The following is a 20,415-nucleotide window of genomic DNA, read 5'->3' on the forward strand; positions in this document are numbered from 1 at the left end:
TAACCCTTGCAGAAGATGGTGCTTGACTTTTTAAATCCAAGCCCCTAATACACTGCGCTTTGGCTGTGACTTAGCATCCTCTCCTCTCCTCTCCTCTCCTCTCCTCTCCTCTCCTCTCCTCTCCTCTCCTCTCCTCTCCTCTCCTCTCCTCTCCTCTCCTCTCCTCTCCTCTCCTCTCCTCTCCTCTCCTCTCCTCTCCTCTCCTCTCCTCTCCTCTCCTCTCCTCTCCTTTCTTTTTCTTCTTTTTCTTTTCCTTTTCCCTTTTTCTTCTCTTTCTTTTTTATTTTCTTTTTTTCTTTCCCTTTTTTTTTGTAGCAACAGCAGCCTAACCACTCTCCAACCCATCCTGACCCCCAGCCTGGTTCCCTCACTGCTCTATCCACTCTGTTGTGCCATCAAAGCAATCTGAGGAACTGAGTTGGGAAATGATCCACGTCAAAAACAGCCCAGCAAAGAAAAAAAAATCAGTCTTTTTTCCAATAGCAGCTCAGTTTCCATTGTCCTTTCACAGCAATGAAAATCCCTACAATTGGGGAAGGAGAAAGGACTTGAGGATGGGGTGGGACCAAGTGCTAGGAGGGAGGGATGAGGCAGGAGTGCATTAAATGCACATTGGACTGAGGCCTTACTGTCCTCTTACTATATATAAAGAAAAATGACTGGCCTGGAGGGCTTATTTTCAACAGAGGGGAGAGAGGCACAAAGAAGGAGGGTAGGAAAGACATCTTCCATGGTGAGGAGGATGTGTGCATGAGCCTCTGTGAAGAGATAAGAAACACCCTCTTGAACCTAACACTCCGCTAACTGAATTAGTTGTGATTAATTTGGCCAAATGTGAATACAGAGTGGAAACTGAGCATGCTTAGAGGGCCTTTGATTTCCTGTGCTTGCCAAAGTAACCAATAGACTGTCAGGCAGCTTCAATCTTAAGAGCAGCCCCACAACTGCTCTAACTCATACTCTGGTTTCAATGTCCTGGAAGTGCCACCCACCCTGCCCATCCTGGCTGGGCTGCGAGTGCTGCGGCTGCCCCATGGCCCTGGTGCCCACCCAGGAGCCCTCACCCACTGCAGCAGCCTTGCCAATCCTTTCCACACCTGGGGCAGGGGCTGCCCTGCAAACACAGCCCACCTCTGCAAATTGTCACTTACAGGGATGCAGGCACTGGAGCGACAAGCAGCATGAGGAAATGCTGCTCTGGGAGCCGCCTCCTTGTTTTGCTTGCAGGGCTCAGCCGCTCTGCACATCCAACCACTCATGAACTAAGTGCTCACCATTTATACTGCCTTCCTCTCATGCATACATTGCTGTAAATACTGACTCCTTCAGGGAGAGGCTAGAAATAAGCTGTTAAAGTCAACTTGCTTTTAGATCAAAAGCAGCAATACCTAAGTGTGTGTACATATACATATACATTATGCATATCTATACCTAGGAGTAAGGGAGGGGAGGTTTATTTATTTTTATTTACCTATAAACAAAGCTCTTCATATTTGCTCTGTTTTTCCTTGTCTTTTTATTCCTAGAAAAAAAAAAAAGGCAAATCAAACCTTTCAACATCATAGCTTGCTGGTTTGAAAATCTAGCTTGCAATTTTTAAGTTTTTTTTTTCCCTTTTGTACTCTGGATTGAAGGATGTGATACATGAAAACTCCAGTTTAACAGAGCCTAGAGACTAAATCAGATTGTGTAGGTAAGGTTTTGGCTGAGAAGCAGACACTTCCTAGTCAGTACCAAGAACTCAGAGAAGAACAGGGTAGGTTTTAATGTAAGTTTACTTTCCTTGCCATGAATTTTAATGACAGTTTTCACGACTGCTTCTGTGATTCGTAAGAGAAAATTAAAAACCTACACCTTGAAACTTATATGACAAAGCTGCTACAATCTCGCAGCTTCTGGCATTATCTTTGAGAACCCTTCAGTCCTTTATCTGTGCCACATTGTTTTTCACACAAATGTATTTTAAATATAAAACATTGAATGTTCATTGCTTCTTTATATCATTTGTATTCATTATCCACCAGAGGCAAAGGGCACAGCTTTATATAGAAGCCTCATTGAAGGTCTCATTTTGCTATTTTACTGTACTGTACATATTTCCCAATAAATTATTTCTTTCAAATGCAGATATTCTTCTGGAAAATCAAAGCAGGGCTGTTTCCTCTGCACAGAGGTTTCCTTTTACCATGAGCACAGCCAACTCATCTGGCTTGGGTTAGTTTGTCAGGCATATTTTGGGAACAGTTTGAGAATTAATTCTGCTTTAAAGACTATAATCACCTTTTTGGCCCTTGAAACTGGTTCAGGATTTTTGTACCACGCCAGCAATAAAATAGCTTTTGCACATGTCAAAGGTTTGTTCTAGACAAGCAAAAAAGCAGATGAAATATTTGTCTTTCTTACAATCTATACCCACAAAGCACTGACTCAGAAATGACTTGTCCCTGTATGTTATGAAGGCACAGTCCCACCCCATACCATGCGGGGTGGTCCTGGGGGCCACACCGTTTGACTCTTTCAGGTGCCAGCAAAATCATTGGTGTTGGTTAGCTACGCTCACAGATGGCATGTGAGATTTCTCAGCAGTGAAGGCAAAAGTTGTACTGAAGGTCAATGTGGCTTTGGGGACATCAGTGATCAAAGGGAACCACTGGATGAAAGAGGCAGTCAGGAAAGGGGACTGTGATGTTGGTGGTACCCAGGGAGATGAAGGGGAGTGTGTGTGGAACAGGCTGTGAGATCTGGGTGCCAGCATGTGATCTAGGGAGGGAGCAGGGATGTGTGATGGGTGTCTCTCTCCCCACACTGATTGATGGGTTTCCTCACAATTCGTACTTGTTCTTCTGCCTTCTTGATAAGGCACAAGGCAGCTTTGTGCTGCTTTGTCCCTGGTCTTGACTCTGGAGCAGTGGAGGGATCTTACAAGTCTGGGATGCAAAACGGAAATTGGGGAGCATTATCAGAGTTCCACCTTCCTGGTTGGTTTGTGAATTTCACACACCGGGGACAATCCCCTCTCCTTCCCACCTATTTCCTGTTAAGGTCTGACACTCCCTGTACACTTTTTCAATCTATTTTAATTCCTCATCCCCTTTCCTTTGCTCCAGTTGACTCTCCTTATAATTTCTCACTCTCCACTCCCTCACCCCTCCTTACCCATTCCCAGAGCAATCCTCTCTGGTAGCCTGTGTCAGATCATTCCCATCCAGCTCACTGAGAAAACCATCAGCCAAGATGTCCCCCCTGGAGCAGATCCCACACTTGGGAATTAGGATCCCTTCTGTCTTGTTTCCATCCTTTCCAAGGCATGCCTCAGCACCTCCATACCTCCTCTGTAGGGATGAGCACACCAAGCAAAGGGAGTCTGAGTACCTTCCTGAGGAGACCTCCAGAGCCTTTGAGCCAGAATCCTCTGGGACTTACCAGAAGCCCTGAATGTCGTCTGGGAGGCTGCAGGAGCTGCTCAGCTCCACTTCAATCTTGATAATGACACTTTGCTTCCTGAGAGCTTCCCAAGCAGCCCAGCTGCCACGTTCCTCATGCCTGAGAGGCTGTGATGCTCTGCTGTGGGTAGAGCACATTGCAGCAGGTCACTGCACTGCTGCTGGGGCAGTGCAGCTCCGAGAGCTTCTGTGCGGAAAGGCGCTGCATCCCACTCTGCTTACAGCGGATACCGGTCTCAGGAGGGCATGGTCTTGTTCATTACAATTAATGAACAGTCAAATGGCTCCACATACTTCCTTACACAGATAGAGCAGTCTGAAAAACAGATTTTAACTTGAGCCTAGGTTCCCGGGGAGTGCTGTTGAGTGCTGTTGTGGGGAAACCACAGGAGACCACCAAGGCAGAAGAACTATGATCTCAAACTGTGGTCACCGAGTTTCCAGCTCTCAATACACTCCTACTTTGTCTTTTGCTCCTCTGCACAGCTCCAGCAGGAGAAACTGAGGTATCCTTTTTATTTGTTCAGTTTTCAGCTGTGAGTGCAAGTTATGACCTGACTGGTTCAAAAAATGGCATCTATGTGGTTTATAATTTAATACATGCTAAAATTGACTGACAGTTATCCATGAGCTGTCGCGGCTGTAAATACTAAGACATGCATTCAAGATGTCTTGGAATGCAGTACACATGTATTTTTATTGACCATTCTGCCATTTCTATTACACCTTTCTGTCTATTTTGTTCTTTTATTCTTTCCTTTTTCTTCACAGTAACCTGTAATTTCCATCTTAGGCTTCATTATTCCTTCTCTCTGTACTAATGCCTTTTCACTGAAGTTTCTATTTTGAAAATTATTCAACCTAACATAACACTCTTGCCCAGATCTCACTGCAACCCACAGCCTGATCCTACAAAGATCTATCTTGCACATAATGTGTGAAAATAAGAGTTACCAGCTTCAGTTAAATGACCAACATACCTCATGTGAAGAGCCTGTGCAGAACTTTCAAGGCATCCTAAATCTCTAGCAGGGTCTCCAGCCCTCTCAGCTCTCTGGCAGCTGCTACAGGCTGCAGAACACCTCAGCTGGTACCAGCAGCAAGAGAAGAGCTCCATGTTGAGATGAAAGTGCCTGGGGAACTTCAGCACTGAACAAGCAGCTGCCTAAGCTGAAATTTTCTGAGCTGACAAGGGACTTTTTCTTGCTTCTCCTCTCAATCCTGGGGTATAGAATCAGGATTCAGGCAATACAGCTGAAGACAATGCAGATTTGAGACAGAATCAAGTTAAGCCCTGGGATGCCTTTTTCCCCCTACAAAGTAGCACATGGCTGCTGTGGTTTTGTTTTTTTTGTTTAAAAAAGTCATCTTACCAATTCTAATCCAGCTTGATCATGTATCATCCTCTAATATCAAATCACATCCATGGCTGAGGATGACTTTGTAGACACAAAGAAGGGAAAAACTCTACATACAAGTACATAATCATATATAGTCTTAAAGCCTTTATTTTAATTCAAAATAAACCAGGTAAAATTTATATAGCCATATGTAACAAAGATCAAAATCTCTGACGTGGTACTAGAAAAAAACCTGTCAAATTACGTGTTGAATTTCTCCCCCAAAACAATCACACATGATTTTAAAATCAGTTTTACTTAAACACACAGATATTGTCAGGATCACAAGTACCTCTCTCTCCCTCACAGTAACACAATAGTGTCTTCCAAAGCCTTCTTTCCTATGCAGAGATAGTGAATAGCACTTCTGATTTTGCATGTAAGGCTTAAGGACCCTGCAGGACAACTGTGATGGGGAGCACAGGTGTGGGGCCTTTTGAAAGTGCAAAGCAGCCCCTGCTCAGAGCAGTGTCAGGATGTGGCCCTGGCAGAGCAGTCGCTAGGATTCACTCACAGCACTGACTCTGATAAACAAATCTGTGATGGCTGGGAGGAAGAGGTAGCACAATTCATCTGTAAAAAAATTAGGCAGCATGTGAAGCTATTTCTAGATCAGGAAGCTGGAGTGAATTGGAATTCAGGACTGTATGCACTTTTTCACGGCAAGAGCCTTTTTTTTTTCTTCTCTATGCTTATTTTCCCCCACAAAGGGCAGTTGATGTTTCTTTACGCATTTGAGGGGTGCCTAGAGACTTCTGCATCATAATATATCACAGTGGTAAAGTCAGCTCACAGGCCAAGATCATGGCTCACTAGTGGGTGGTCACTCAGAAAATCCACAGGCTCTTTTTTCTATCTCTTAATCTTTCAACTGCTGGGCCTGGCTGGCCCTGTGCCAGAGCCAGAAATGCAGGCTGCACGCCACCAGCTCAGGAAATCAAAGCTTCAGCTTCACGTGAGTGCGGGCCTCTCTCCCTCGGTCTCGATGCCTGCTCACACACACACACTCAGGGCTGCTCCCGTGGCAAACCCAACTCTCCCTTCACACCCACTACGTCAGGGACTCTGCTGCTGGACTGGCACATTTTGGATGAGGGAGTGCGAGGCAATTACGTGTCAAGAGCATTTCAGACTCATAATTTTCCCAAACATATGGACATATGGGAAAAGAACAACTTGTTACTTAACGGCTCTTTTGGATTTTGCAAGTGTGTATTTTCAACCGTCAGTTGTAGCACCTCGTGAATTCTGCACGGTACATATTTTTCCACAATATGGTGCTAAAATCATACATTTTATACTGCAGAAAAGCTGACTATATATACTGTAGTTACACATTATACTTTTGAAAATACTGTACCTCTACCAGATATTAAATCAGGAAATGGCAATTTTCTCCCAGAACAATGGCACCAGAGATTGATGAGATGCTCTGTAATACTTTTTGGTCTTGCTCCCCCAGTTAGGTCACACTGTTTTTCCTCCTTAGCTCCTTACCTGTAGGATGCATCCATATATTACACTTACATCTTTTTTTTTTCTTTTTTTTTTTTTTGATTGGAAGAAGCTCTCTACTGATTTCTGCTTACTGAGCAGAAGCATCATTTAATAACCTGTTGGGTAAGGTAAGATTAACAGCTCAGAAGGTGTTTGTTTGATTGGTCTGCCTCAACTGAGTGGAGCCAATACCATCAAGGGGAGCTCTTAAGGAAAGATTCAGGTTACGAGGAGACATTGGGCAGGTCCCTCAAAGGCTATAAATAATCTAGGAGCTGTTTCCATCCAGATTTTATTTGGCCCTGGCTCATGAAATACTGTAAATAAGTTCTGTTCACTCTGCTGTGATGCCATTTGAAGGGTTAGTTGTGAGTGATTTACAAAGGCAGTAGCTTATTTTCAGAGCTGTTTTTAATTGTGGCCTGGCTTGATAAAGCCACTGTCGCAAACATTAGTTTCTTTGCAGCTGGATCAAATGTATCAGGGGTTATATTTCAAGGAGGGAAAGGAAAGTATTTTAATTTGTTTTTGCTTCAATTTCAACAGGCCTTTATAACACCAGCGGCTATCCTGTGGCTGCCAAGTCCTGGCTGAGTATCCTACAGCATCTAAAGCTTTCTGAGAGAAGTACAGGGCTGTGCAGAGCACGTACATGACAGGCACAGTTTCCTTGGGGAATGTGCCTTATTTATGGAAGGTACTGAGAGACATCCAGATTTACACCCAACACTCCCTCCAGAGGTTTTTCCCTCCTACATTACTAGGGAAGAGAGCAGAAAGAAATGGAATAAGAAGCAAAAACTCTTGCTTCATAATCAGTTGCATTCCTCTTCCTCTCTCCCTCCCACCAATGCTTCTTCCTGACTGGATTTAGAGCTGTGCCTGCCCCTGCCCCAGGGAGTCCAGCCCTCTATGTGAATCATGGAGGTGCTCCTCTGCCATGGAAAGCTGTCTCCTCTCTCCTGCTTCCCAGCCTGTGGTGGGTGGAGGCTGATGGGAATGCAAGCACTAGAGCCTGCCAGCCACTCAGGCAGCTGCAAGTGCTTCTTGTGCCTGAGGGTTACGCCAGGCTCTAACCAGCACCATCAGCGGAGAAGAAAGTAGGCTGGGATTAAATGCTGCTTCTCATCAGGGCCATTACCTGCTAGCAGGACATACTCCTAGCAGAAACCCTCCTGATGGTATTTAACACCTGGGAAGTGATCTATGTGATTTGATATGTTGCATACCAAATGTGTCAAAATGACATCAAAGAAATCCTTATGCTTAATCCTTGGCCAGGTCACAGTCTTTTCCTGATGAGGAAAGGAGGCCTAGTGGTTTAGTGACACTTCCAAAAGGCAGAAGTCGAGGAATTAAGGACACTTGGAAATAACATATTTCTAGGTCACAATACTGCATGGTTTCCTCCTGACAAAATCCTTGAGACAGATCTCTAAATGCTCAGAGCCCGACTGGGTCAGGTCACACAGGTCCCTGTGGCTGGGGACACACATTTCTGGCTGCAGAGCAAACCCAGGCTGTTTGGGGCAAATGACTGAGCATGTACCCCACCACCCTGTCCCCCCACCATGGCTCTGCTGTGCTGCTGACACCCCCTCCCCACCCACACCTTCTCTCTTCCAATGCACAGCTGCAAATAACTTGCTACAAACAGCTCTTCTCACATCTTCCTCCTGGGCCCCAGGGTCTTGAAGCCCTTCCTGTTACCTTCCTTGTCTTTTCCCTCACCCCTGGCTGTGAAAAGCGCCTTTCCTCACAGACCTCATGGCCTCTGGTTGCAGGAACTCGAGTAGTTTGGCACTTGGCACAGTGGGCCCGGTGCAGCCCAAGGCTGAGCTTCCCCCATGCATGGAAGGCAGCCCCCAGGAACAGGTGCCTTGTGGTGGCACTGGGCTGGCTGGGACAGACACACTGCTGGCAGGCACTTGGCTCCAACACCGCCTGGAGTGGGCCAGGAATGGGCTGCCTTGATGGAGCCAAGGCAGCACCTGACACAGTAACGTAATATGAATTGTGGAGTCCATGCCCATAGTCACCCCCCTGGTCACTTCCCTATAGGCCAGCTCCACTGAAACCCCTCAAGCAACACTTCCTGACAGCAGCTGAGGATCTGGTCTCCAGGGTTTACATTTGAAGACTGCACACTGTATAACTAACCAACACTCACAAGCACGCACTCCCCCCTCTACAGACACAGTTCTCAGGTGGATGCCTGTCCTCTGACAGCCTGCCCAAGCATAGGGGATAAGGCTTTTTACACTACTCCAACTGCAGCAGGTGCAATAAGAGAAGACTCTTGATACACAGACTGCAAAAAATGAAGGCTACAAGATAAATGCTGCCACCACCAAAAAGACAGAGGCCAGATCACAAATCTGGAACTGCAGCATCCTTAAAGCAGAGCTGTTGGCCAGGACGTGCCTGGAATGTGGCCACCATCTCTGTGGCAGTCCCTTGTCATGATCACACACTAGATACACAAGATGCCCAGCTCTGCAAGAAGTCCGTACTGCATGCTGTGTTCTCACTTAAAAGGCTCTACAACAGCACTCTGAAGTAAACTCTGGTGACTCCGCTGCCCTTACACAGACAGCTATGTACTGTAAAGGTGTAACTGGATTCAGTAAATAGCCCTGAGGTGTATTAAGTGTTGTGTTTCATTCCCAGCAGCCACTTTCTATTTTTAAAAGGAATTAAAAAACACTCAACTGTCTGGTACCTCACATACTCAAAACACATCGTACCTCACGTGGCTTTAGTTCGCCTGTTAGAAAGCACCTAGGCTGAGCCCAGCTCAGTAAGAACGACTCCAGGTCTTGTGTGCCATTCTTACAGGCAGCTACGCTTAGGAACAACTCTACAAGGATGATGTGCCCAAGTCCAGTGCAGGGCTATACAGCTGCAGTCATGGGGTTCTTGTGCCTGGGATCCTGTTGCCTGTACTGGTACTGGTCTGGACTGGTCCCACGGTGTCGGACCATTTCACTGTAAGCTGGTGCTCGGTGGGACTGCGGAGGGGAGGGCGGCACGTCCTGCCGGAGGGGTCCTTTATGCTGGTTTGCCACGGGCTGGCCTGGGTAATACTGAGGGTACCTCAGTTCTGCCATTCTTGTGTCCGGCACACGGATGTAGTTCCCCTTGGATTGGTGGATAACAGGCTGTCCTCCGTGGTAGTAGGGAAGATCTCTCTCTTTGTACGTTACTCGTGGCCCTGTTAAATATTCTAGTGGCTCTGCAGGTCCACGCCTGAGGAAGAAAAATCATAATAAAGCACATAAAAAGGCAGTCTACTAGCCCAGTGATACATTATTGTACACACAATCTATGTTTACTTTGGGAGAGGAAATGCCACCTCAAGCATGACAAGTCCTGATGAATGAAAAGAACTTCTGAAGGATAACAAGCTTCCCACCTGCATGCTACAAAAGTCTGTAACGGCCAGGACACTTGAGGAAGGGTCCAGTACACATCACAGCCCTTTTACAATGGGGGAGCACTGGAGCCCTTCAGCTTCCAAAGTCAGTCTCCTGTGATCCATTTGCCATAATGGAAACAAAGCTCCTTTAAACAATGCATATTTGACTGAATCTTATCTAGCCTGAGGATAAACAGATGAGTTGGGTCTGCAAGTCTGCAAATCCCATAAGCTTTACATGCACAAATATTCACGCTTTCCAGGCCATTTCCCACTATTCTCTCCCAATATGTCAGCCTGTAAAACTTTCCAAACACCATAGTTGGAAAAACTGGGGAAGAACACTGGGGATGTCAGGCTACAATACCTGTGTTTAATGGGCAAGTTGCCAGTGAGGTTTCAAAAAATCTGTGATCTAAAAGGCCTGATATTACAACAGCCCTGTAACTTGTCTGCATCAGTATGGATCTCACAAGCCCTAGTTCACGTGAAAAGCAACATGTGGATGTGTCATCTCCGAGGATGTGCCATCCCCGAGGATGTGCCATGGAGTCCTCTCTGTAGCCTTCTGCATCTTAATTTCATGATTTTCACTAATGAAGCATTGATATTTTTTCCTATTACAACTTAACTTGTGATACTTTTGAAATGGCAAAAATAATTGTTCTCACAGACATGTCACCAGAGCATCCCCAAAAGTTCAATTTAATTAGGAGTTTTTGCCAGTCTGACTGCAAATGTCTTTGCACTTTGGACAAAACCCCTCATTGACTGCACAGGAAGCTTCTCTCCAAATGAGAGCTTAGGGAAGAAGACAGAGGTTTGACCCAAAACAGGGGCTGGAAGTTGATCAATTATATAGATCAATTACACTTGCTCTGTGTATTTGGGACTGAACTCATCAACTGTTTAAATATTCTTTGCATAGATTATGAAAAAAGTAATCATTCTGGTACAACAGATCAGGTGTTCAAAATTTGTCAATGACTCTCTTGTTCACACAGAGATTTTACAAGCATGCTCCTTCTTTCTTAACCTGGGCTCCCAGACTCCGCTGGAACTTGTTTAACATGTAGTAAAACAAAACATGTGGTTTTCTGCTGCACTCGTTTAAGCCCATGGGGTAAATCATGGACATAGGCAATGAACAAACATTATCTGCCTTGAAATGAACCTACAATTCTCCTCCTGGAATAACTTAGTGCAAATGTTTCCTGTTTAAAATGGAAAGAGCAAAAGGAAGCATTCCAGGCCTTGGACTTTTAGGACCCTATGCTCCCCAGAGACTTTCTGCTTTAAAAACAGAACATTATAAAAGACAGGCACTCCCAGCTTCCCCCCCACCTCCTGGTGAGACAGTCCAGACAAAGTGCTGAAGGGCCTGAAGCCACTCTCTGAGATACCAAACCACTCTTAACCGTAGGTACTGAGACAATTACCGTCACTGCTCACACACCTACACCTTGCAACAAAGCCTCATTTCCAGAGCAGCCCAAAGAGCTGCTCCACGATTTTTTCCACATGCATGAAGGCTTGTTCACTAGTCAGTCCCATCACACTCAGCTTTAATGTCTCTGTGCACAAAAATGTACTTCCAATCATAAAAGGCTCTGCAGTGGTAGGAACTGCTTTGTGTCAAGCAGCATACCAAGAGGAACAAGTGTCAAACCTACACCCATCACCTTTTAATATAAGGATCATGCTCAAAATCATGTACATTGGTTTTATAAGGTGTTCTCATTGGCAGCTATAATCAATGAAATTCTTGTGGATCACATTAAAAAAGGACTGAGCTTGGAACCTGACCCAGAATTCACTGAAAACCCAGTGGTAGCTTTTGGACAGAGTTTTAACTGCAAATTGTATTACTCTAAAAAAACAAATTCAGGATGAATTGGCACCAAAATGATGGCTGACAATGGGACTGAGCCACCAGCATGACATACTGAGCCTCCAGTACATAACTCATGCCTCAACTGACACCAGAGTTCTGCAAGATGCAGGAAAAGAGGGGTGCTTTGCCATCCAGCCAAAAGAGCTGTTCCCAGGAAAACTCAGCCAGCCCAGTTTTAGGAATGAGTGTTACACTGCTGCCACAGAAGCTGTGGCTGTGCAGAGGGTTGTGCGCTCAGGCTGCTCTGGCCCAGGACTGTGAAGTGAAGATGTGCCTGGGCAATCAAAGTGTGCCAGACCTGAGAAATGGCCCCAGGCTGCCTGAGCTGAGGCCATCAGATCTCCATTGCTGTTCCCTCTCCTAGCAAACTAAATCCACCATCGCTTCACTTACAGCTAACACCATCTATATCTGGGTAGACAAACTGCAGAACAACATGTGGGAAGAGCAAAATCTTTCTTTAAAAGATAGAACCCCAAGTTGTTCACTGTCAGCACCAGTTTCCTTTCTCTGAGGGCAAAACACCCATAGCTGGTGTAATTCTTGAGTGTCCTGCCCAGGACAGGTTGTACACAGAGACCTGACAGAAATCCACTTCACACAAACCTTTTAGGAAAGCCCCAGGAAGACAAGGGTATGTGAGTTATTTTAGAAGCCTTGGGGATAATACAAGCAGTAGTATAGCCAACAATTAGCAGAATTTTTGCCTGAGTAAAACCTTGGGAAACACTGGTAACTGTCCAAAAGGCTGACTCTGGGCAGCATGACTGAGGGAGATTTCACAGAAGATATCCTCATGGTTGCTCCACACTCTCCAGGTCACTTTCCCTAGCGATCCCAGTGAGTGTTACACTCACAGGTACAGAAGCTACAATGACAACACTTTTTTTCCCTTTTATGACCAGCACAGCATGTTGAAGCCAAATTATTTCCCAAGGATTCATTCTTCCTCACCTACCAAGCAAGCCTGGTGAAGTTCATTCTCAGGGAGCTGCTCACAGTGCAACCAACCAGCCTACAGAGTCTCCATGAACCTCTACCTACCAGTCTTAAAAAACAGGAAAAAACTGCCCTTCCCTCCTCAAGTGTGACAAATTAAGCATCAGAAAGTTAATCTTTCTAAGGTAAAAGAAACAACTGCAAATACCAAGCTCTGCCTGCAGAAATGCTGTCACCATTAGCAGTAAGTCTGGGACACTGAGGCCAGTTCCCAGGAGGAAGAGGACAGCTCCTCTGAACCAACACCTTCTCACTCGATAGCTCACGGTGTAAAAGTACATGCTGTTGTTTATCCTTAAAGAAATTGCCAAAACAAACCAAACCAAACACTTTCTACTTGGCAGTCCCTTGTAGATGCTGTGCTTGTTTCTGCAAGAAGGAAAACAACTCCTACCTTTTCCCTCAGCAGACACTACCACCTCTGAGGAGGTCCTAATGAAATTCTTCTCCTCTCTGCACTGTTTTTGTTGGCTTCTGATGAGTTCAGAGTTCACAGGGCCATATCACACCTCCCCAGTGACCCATGGTGTGGGGGTCAAAACAATAATCTCAAGTGGAAAATCAGTGACCCAGGGGAGTGATCAAAAATCCACAAATTGGGTCAAGCAGGTCCAGCCACTCAAAAGGACCAGGCCAGGACTGTGCCCTCTGAGAGGGCATGCTGAGTAGGAGCTGCTCTGACTGTCAGCTGTTTTCCAGATTTTTGGCCATTTGTTTGACCTGGGGATACAGTGCAATTAATGGCAGGCAGAAGGCAGGGAAGCTGACACAACATCCTGGGAAGGAACTGATCTCAGAGCTCAAAACCTGGTTTTGCTGATAGTTCAGCTCTGATGGGTCCCACTGGAAAGTGCATTATGGATGTGGGTCTAGCTAAAAGCAGCGGCTGCTGCTGCAGGAAGCAAATGAATGAAGGGAGAGAGAAGCACCAGGCTCCACAAAGCACTGAAACTGGTGGGGCAGAATGAAAACACTTGTCAAAAATGTCATGAGCAAGGTGTCCCTTAAAATGGTGCCCCTTCTGCTTTGAGGAAGCAAAGTCTCATCCTCCGTCCCCTGCAGAGGAATTACACATCACATACAGGCAGTTGTGAACATGTTTCACTTCATATGCTGGTTTGCAGCTCTACCAGTTTATCTTTTAAAACGATTCACCAGTTAACAACTGTGATCCATTTTGAGCATTAGGAGCACAAAGTAGACTTGTCCAAGAAAAGCAGATAATTTGTGACTGATATTCAATTAATGTGTTGTTATTTTCTCTATGACAGGTAAAGCCTAAAGCAGGTTTGTTTTTCTCTCTGCTTTATTTATCTTCCAAGCACAAAAAATAGAGTATCTTCTAGCTTCACTGCAGAATTTTTAAGAGCTTCTGGGTTTATTTAAAACTGAACCACAGGATTTGGAACACTTAGGAAAGACTTCCTTTACCCAAAATACTATTTAGTGACAGGTATCTGAAGGTTTCCTCTTTTTTTTTTTTAACCCCCATTTTAGCTATTCTTCAACTGTGGAAAATCTTACAGAGTAGACTGGCATAAATACCTGATGCTTCAAAAACCTAATCAGAAAAAAAAAATTACATTTCAGGTTTACTGCATTTCATTGATAACCTCCATTTGCAGGTCACCTTTAACATCCTTGGAGACATGTGCTTGGGCTATCTGAAAGGAAAGGAAAGCAAAATGAAGGTCTAACTGCTCCTGCTGTGCCCCATCACGTTGGGGGTTTGGATTTCATTGTGACAAAGGGTTTTTCTTCCCTCTGTTCTACAGGGAAAGTCACAGAGGTCACCCTCTTAGTACCTGGTAAAAATAAAGGAAGGGAATGCTCTCTTCTTACATCACTATCTCCTCCTTGCTGCTGAGGGAGTATTTTGCAAGGGATATAATCTCACAAGAAAACCTGCCGCCTTACTTTGTTAGAGAGTACTTCTTGAAATAAACTTCAAAGACAGCCACAGACTAAGTAGCAAATGGAAAGCCCACATTTGGCTGCAGTCTCTTTCATGTCTAAGCAAGACATACAGAGACTCTGGGTGATGGCATCAGACAGCCCAGGCTGTGATTAAAGAACAGGAGAAAGCAACAACATCCTATCTGTGTCCAAATTCTCAGTGAAGAACTCCACTGTATGCAGTGTGATTGTGTGAAGTTTGTTCTCAGCCAGGAGGAACTACTTTTAAAGAAGAAAAGAGAAGCTGATGTAAGAATTAAATTATGCAAACAAACAATCTTGAAGTATCAAATACATTACACTGTGTCTTTATAAAGCTCTTCTCAACAAACACTAAAAACAATTAACTGAAAAGATCATGTAGTGCCTATCTCTTCAGATAAAGTATTAAAGATACTGCAGTGCTGTTTGTAGTCAGTGGCTCTAAGAACTCCTGTTGCTTAATATTCAACATGCATATAACATAAATAAATTAATGAAATTTCAAATCACTGCAGATTTCAAAGAAATCACTGAAATGCATTAAGGTGGGTCTCTGTATCTTAATAGGTGAGATAATCCTATAATAAATATTCTTTGCCCTTTCAGATCAATACTTCCCACAGCCAAATAAAGGGTTTGCATTTAAAATTCACTGGGAATCAAATTTGGTATCTTAGTGCTGGGAAGAATCTGCAGCACAAGGAAGTGCTCCGTGGCTGCTGTCCGTGAGAGAGGCTTGTACCCTACAGAAGAAGGCAGATGTCTTGCAATGTCATACTAACCTCTACCACACCATACACACTTTATTTATGGGCTGAGCTGGTGGAGGTGCTTCCTTCTCCTGTTCTTTTATCAACAATACAAGGCTGAAAAATCAGATAACATAAACGAATACAATCCCTGGCTCTCATGTAGCACATGCCATGCAGAGAGAGCTGTTTTTAGTTTGAGGACTGTGTTTGGAATTCCTTCAGTGTCAGGTTTCCAGTTACCAGACCCTCTTCCCTGGGCCAGGCACGACTGCGGTCGGACTGGATTAGCAGAACACTCTGCAATGTATATTACACAGCTCTGACTTCTGCAGGCTTTGCAGACCCATAAAAATAATGATCTTTTAATGACCTGCATTTCAAGGTGGTGGGGGTGTGTGTGTGAGTGGAGGGTGCAAGGGTGGAAGAATCTCTCCTCCCTTTTTAAAGAATTCCTATTTGGTTTTGGTTTGGAGAAGGACGAGTCCAGATAAGTTTGTTTGAAATTCGAGCAATACATTCCAGATGCAATACAGGCAGGCCTGATTCTCCTGTCTTGCATACACTTTTGCAAAGTCTAAAGTGGTGCCAACTGGCCCAAATATAAGAGTTTATAAGCACAGTTTCTCTCTCTCTTCAATATTACAGCTTAAAATATTTAGAAACAAACAGTTAAAGCACCACAATCCCAGCAGGTAAGTGCAGAGAAGTGTTTATATTTCTCTAGTTGAAGTCCAGCCTTAAAGCAGCTGGAGAACTGAGTCCTTTATTGTTTGCAGAGGGCCACACCACAGAGGTGTTGGGCCCCAGCTGCTCCCTGGGCCATTTTTAGCAATTGGAGATATTCAGGTGTCACGCTTGCTTTTACATCTAAGACCAAGTGTACAATTTAGTCACGTACCAGCTTTCCATGCAGGAGAGCAGACTGCAGAAACAACAGTAAGACAGGCAAGCAGTGTCTGACAGGTCTAAAACTTTTCCGTAAGATTAGGTATGACTTCTTATGACAGCACGAACAACTTATTTTGTCTGCCAGAAAATAGATTGTTCTCAATCCCTAATGGAGCAAACTATGTCACAGATTGGTTAACATCAGAATTTAGAGTGCCATTAAATTAAACTCCCTCCCATCAGCAACCAAACCATAAGACAGCATTGCTGGTTTGCTCCAGCATTAGTTTAGTTTCCACAGCAAATCTCAGACCAGTTTCTGATAATCTCATCCTGCAGACAAAGCTCCCCTTTCTCTCCTTCCCTAAATCCAACCTACAAATATAGGAACTGTGACAACCAGGATTAAAACCCTGAAATTAACAAAAACAAAACTTGAAATGTGCTAGCTGGTGCTCTATAAATCCCTAAAAAGCATTCACAACAACTAGTGCAATAATCCTTCCTACTCAAGTCCTCACTTGTTTTGTTCATATGCTCTCAGGCATGGTACATCTCTTCTACCAGAAGGCATAAAATAAAGTAGCACCTATTGAACAAGACATTGTTATTCTGTGATCTCTTCAAGCTTAAAGGGATCTTAAGTAGATTGGTACTTTAAGTAGCGAGTCATTACAACATGTGTCATTTCAGATGTTCCTCATTATTCAGCACAACATAATGCCGTGTGAGTCATTAACCTCTGGGCACTGGTAACCCACTCTCAATGCTAAGCAGTCATGCTTGTTGCTCAGGAACCCCCATGCTCCGCTGGGGAGAGACCTGGCTGAGATTTCAAGGTCCCTTTGGTCTTTTGTTTTGCAGATCAGTGGGGACCAAAAGCTCTTCCTATAGACTAAAAGAGTTCTTGGCCTTTGGTCTTCTGAGTCACATTTCTGAGAAGATGCTAACCAAGTTACGTTGGAGGGGAGAAAACTTCTTTTTAAAGGACATATGCTTCTTAAGCCAGCAAGAGAAGCAACTGTTTAGGCTTCTCGGTTGAATTTTGCATTTAAATGCAAATTCAAACGAATACAAAAAAGTACTGCCACTACAGGAGCAAGATGCTGAAGTGAAAGCTGTGCTGTGGTAATACTTGCCCTGTCTTACCGTGTAGCAACTCCCAACAGACAGGAGTTGCTGCCCCTGCCCTGAGAACAGGCAGCTGCCTTCCTCAAGAGCAGGCAGTCTGGGAGAGGGGAGCGAGATGCAGAGGTGAGACACCAACACTTCAGCTTCTGTGCAGCAGCATCACAAAAGGCAGAAATACCACCCAGACCCCTTTGCCTCATCCCAACCCCTTCTGGAGGGCTCTGCTTTTTTGAAGGCTATCTGAGTAGAAATTACGGAGTCTGTGGGAAACCTCTGCCCTTTGCCTGCCCATTCAGAGCACAACCGCTATCCACCTGGTTTTGTGGAGTGCTTTCAGAAATGCATAAACCCAAATTCTATCCTGTTCTCATTTTTCATTCAAAATGAATTTAAAGCATGGTGACCATTAAGCTGTACTATTCAAATGATTTTCAACTAATAACAGAAATCATTAAAAGAATCTTCCTAAGTAATAATAACCTGGGCCCAGGTCTTTACTATTCAGCCACTGGGACCTTAACATGCTGTCTGATCTTTAGTGGGCTAGTAAAAACCTGTAAGAAGTGGTTATTAATGTTATTACCAAGCTTTTAGGCTTTTTTTTTCCTCTTAGAGCATTTCTCATTTAAATTAAAGCACTCCTTGCAGCACTTTCTCCCATTGCCATGATGAAGTATGGCTGTCAATTCTGCCTCCAATGGCACAAACTGGGTAGTAAAACCATGCTTCAGTAAAAAAGGAATACATAGCTGGTTATTTTTTCCTTCAACGTTTCTTTCTGGTCCAGACATTCTGTAAAACTCACTGTGACAAATCATTCTTTTTTTTTTTTTTTTTTCCTTTTGTAACAAAGGCAAAGCTCAAGACCCAGAGAAGAAGGATGGCTTTTTGGGGGGGGGGGAGCAAGCGGTACCTTAAAAACAAGCAGCTCTTATTTCTTTCTTCAGGCAGTATTTCAGTCCCCATTGTTTCCCTACTGCTCATGTACTGATTTTCTCCTAAATAGCACAAACAGCCTGTAGGTACATCCTCCCCCCAATATTTTCTTTTGTTAGAACCTTTCATTTCTATACAGGCATTAGATTATACATTTCCTGGCTTGCCGCACTCCATTAACACTCTGGTAACCACCCATTTTCCAGCTAGCCATTAAACACCACCTTTCATAATTGAGATTTAAAGGCTCAGGGCATGACAAACAGCTGAAGTTATAACTTTACAGCTGCCTCTATAGAAGTGTGTAAATCTCCAGATTTGGATAGGCAAATCAGTTAATCAGACTTGCATTAAGCCACAAACTTTGCGGGTGCTCTGACAGCAGATGTCCTGAAGTTGTGCTTTAAATAACAAGGGTCAAACCCTCAATCCCACAGGGCTGGGACAGACGGAAATGTCCCACCCGGAGCCCAGGGAGCGGTAGCGCTGAACGCAGCTGCTGTGACTCGCAGCCGGCCCCAGCGCCCATCCCAGCTGTGTTTGTGCTGGCTCCTTCCTGCAGAGCTCCTGCACTTACACCAGCAGCAGCAACTCCCGGCTGGACCCGCTCTACCTGCTGCCTCTGCTGGAGGCAGCCCTGGGCTTATCACCCCACCTTTTCTGCCTGTCAGCTCACAGGCTGCTCTCAAAGCAGGACCCACGAGATTTGGGACTGAGCAGAGCTTCCCCCTGCCCCCCCCTGCAGCTGAGGACACTTCACGTGCATGACCCTGAGTCACTGCTGGCCAGTAGAAGTTCAGAACTGGTGACATTCGGAGCTGCAGCCACCAGTCTCTTTAGGGGCATGGGCAGTAAGAGGTTAAACTCCGGTCGTGAGGCCCAAGGGCCTGTGCCCCACCTCTGCACGAGTTATCTCCCTGTTGCTGCATTTAAAAATACTGTATGTAATTAACGGTTATCAGGTTGTTAAGCAGCGTGCTGAAGTGTGAACTTATCATTCAATTGTTTCCTTTATTTACAAAGCCCTGCCATTCTCTTAGGCAGCAGCCTGGGACAGGCTGTTGACTTGCTCAGGAGTTGATGAGGAGGGTTTGGCGCGCCAGATCCTGGGAGCAGAAGCAGATTCTGGAGAAGTGAGACACAGACGAGAATCTGCAAACACCCCCTCAAGATGTCCTGTAGAACAGCTGTGCTTGAAAGAGACACGCACACATGGCACCACTGCCAAGTACATCACTGTGAGGTTGCTTTGAGACCTGAACCACTGAGTATGGAGGAAATGCAAAATACAACTTCCAACTGCTTTATGGGCACAGGTGGAGTTTTTACTCATGTATATGGTATTAGCTCTAATGCCTATAGATATACACAAATATGTTCCATTCCCACATGAAAACAACATAACTGCTGACTTTCATACACATCTGAGCTCAGTTCTTCCCTATTTAATTTGCTGAACATTGTTTCCTTAAGCAAATCTGGAAGTCAGAGGTCATCGCATTAGACCACAAGATGGAGGTGGGTGGACAGGACAACAGCACAAGATGCCACAGCCCCCACTGTCCTCTCTGCCTCCTTCAGCAAGGACTAGGCTTGGATTCCTAGAACCCATCACATTTTTTACCACTATCCTCTCCTGGCCTGGCTACTGCTCTCTTCTTCACTTTCCTTGCCAGCAGCGCCAGCCCTGGCAGTGCCAGCCAGGTGTCCCAAATGACATGAGACATCATCAGATTTGTGTGATTTTCTTCCATGCATTCCTGGCCTGGGGCAGCACCATGCACCCACAGCCAGATTTATGCGTATGGTCCCTGGGCATGCAGCATCCTTTGCTCTTTGGGAACTGGTGTATTCACCAATGTCCCTGATCTACATGCATCCTCCCCAACACTTCCAATAAATGAGATGTGTAGCTTCTAAACAAACTTCCGTGCCATCTGCACACTGTGCTGCATGACAGACAACAAGATAAAATTTGCAACAGCAAAGATCTTAGAGCAAAACAACCTTTTAGAGAAAGCAAGTACAGGCTGTTGTAACAGTTCTATCAGCTTAGTTATGTATCTAGAACAGAAGACATCAGGTTCCTGAAGTTGAAAGAGGAGCACACAGCTGAAGA

At 44.8% G+C, this 20,415-nt stretch overlaps 1 protein-coding gene across 2 annotated transcripts in view; it reads right to left on the bottom strand.

The window, feature by feature from the left end:
• Positions 1-4,933: 4,933 nt before the first annotated feature.
• Positions 4,934-20,415, bottom strand: part of PARD3B (par-3 family cell polarity regulator beta) — a 390,768-nt gene continuing 375,286 nt past the window's right edge. For both annotated transcript variants that reach the window (XM_059475508.1, XM_059475509.1), the window contains one exon: positions 4,934-9,589. In XM_059475508.1, the coding sequence (XP_059331491.1) occupies positions 9,235-9,589 (355 nt within the window). In that variant the 3' untranslated portion in view covers positions 4,934-9,234. The remainder of the gene's footprint in view (positions 9,590-20,415) is intronic.

Source organism: Ammospiza nelsoni, chromosome 7 (assembly GCF_027579445.1).
Source record: "Ammospiza nelsoni isolate bAmmNel1 chromosome 7, bAmmNel1.pri, whole genome shotgun sequence".
NCBI classification, from domain to species: Eukaryota; Metazoa; Chordata; class Aves; order Passeriformes; family Passerellidae; genus Ammospiza; species Ammospiza nelsoni.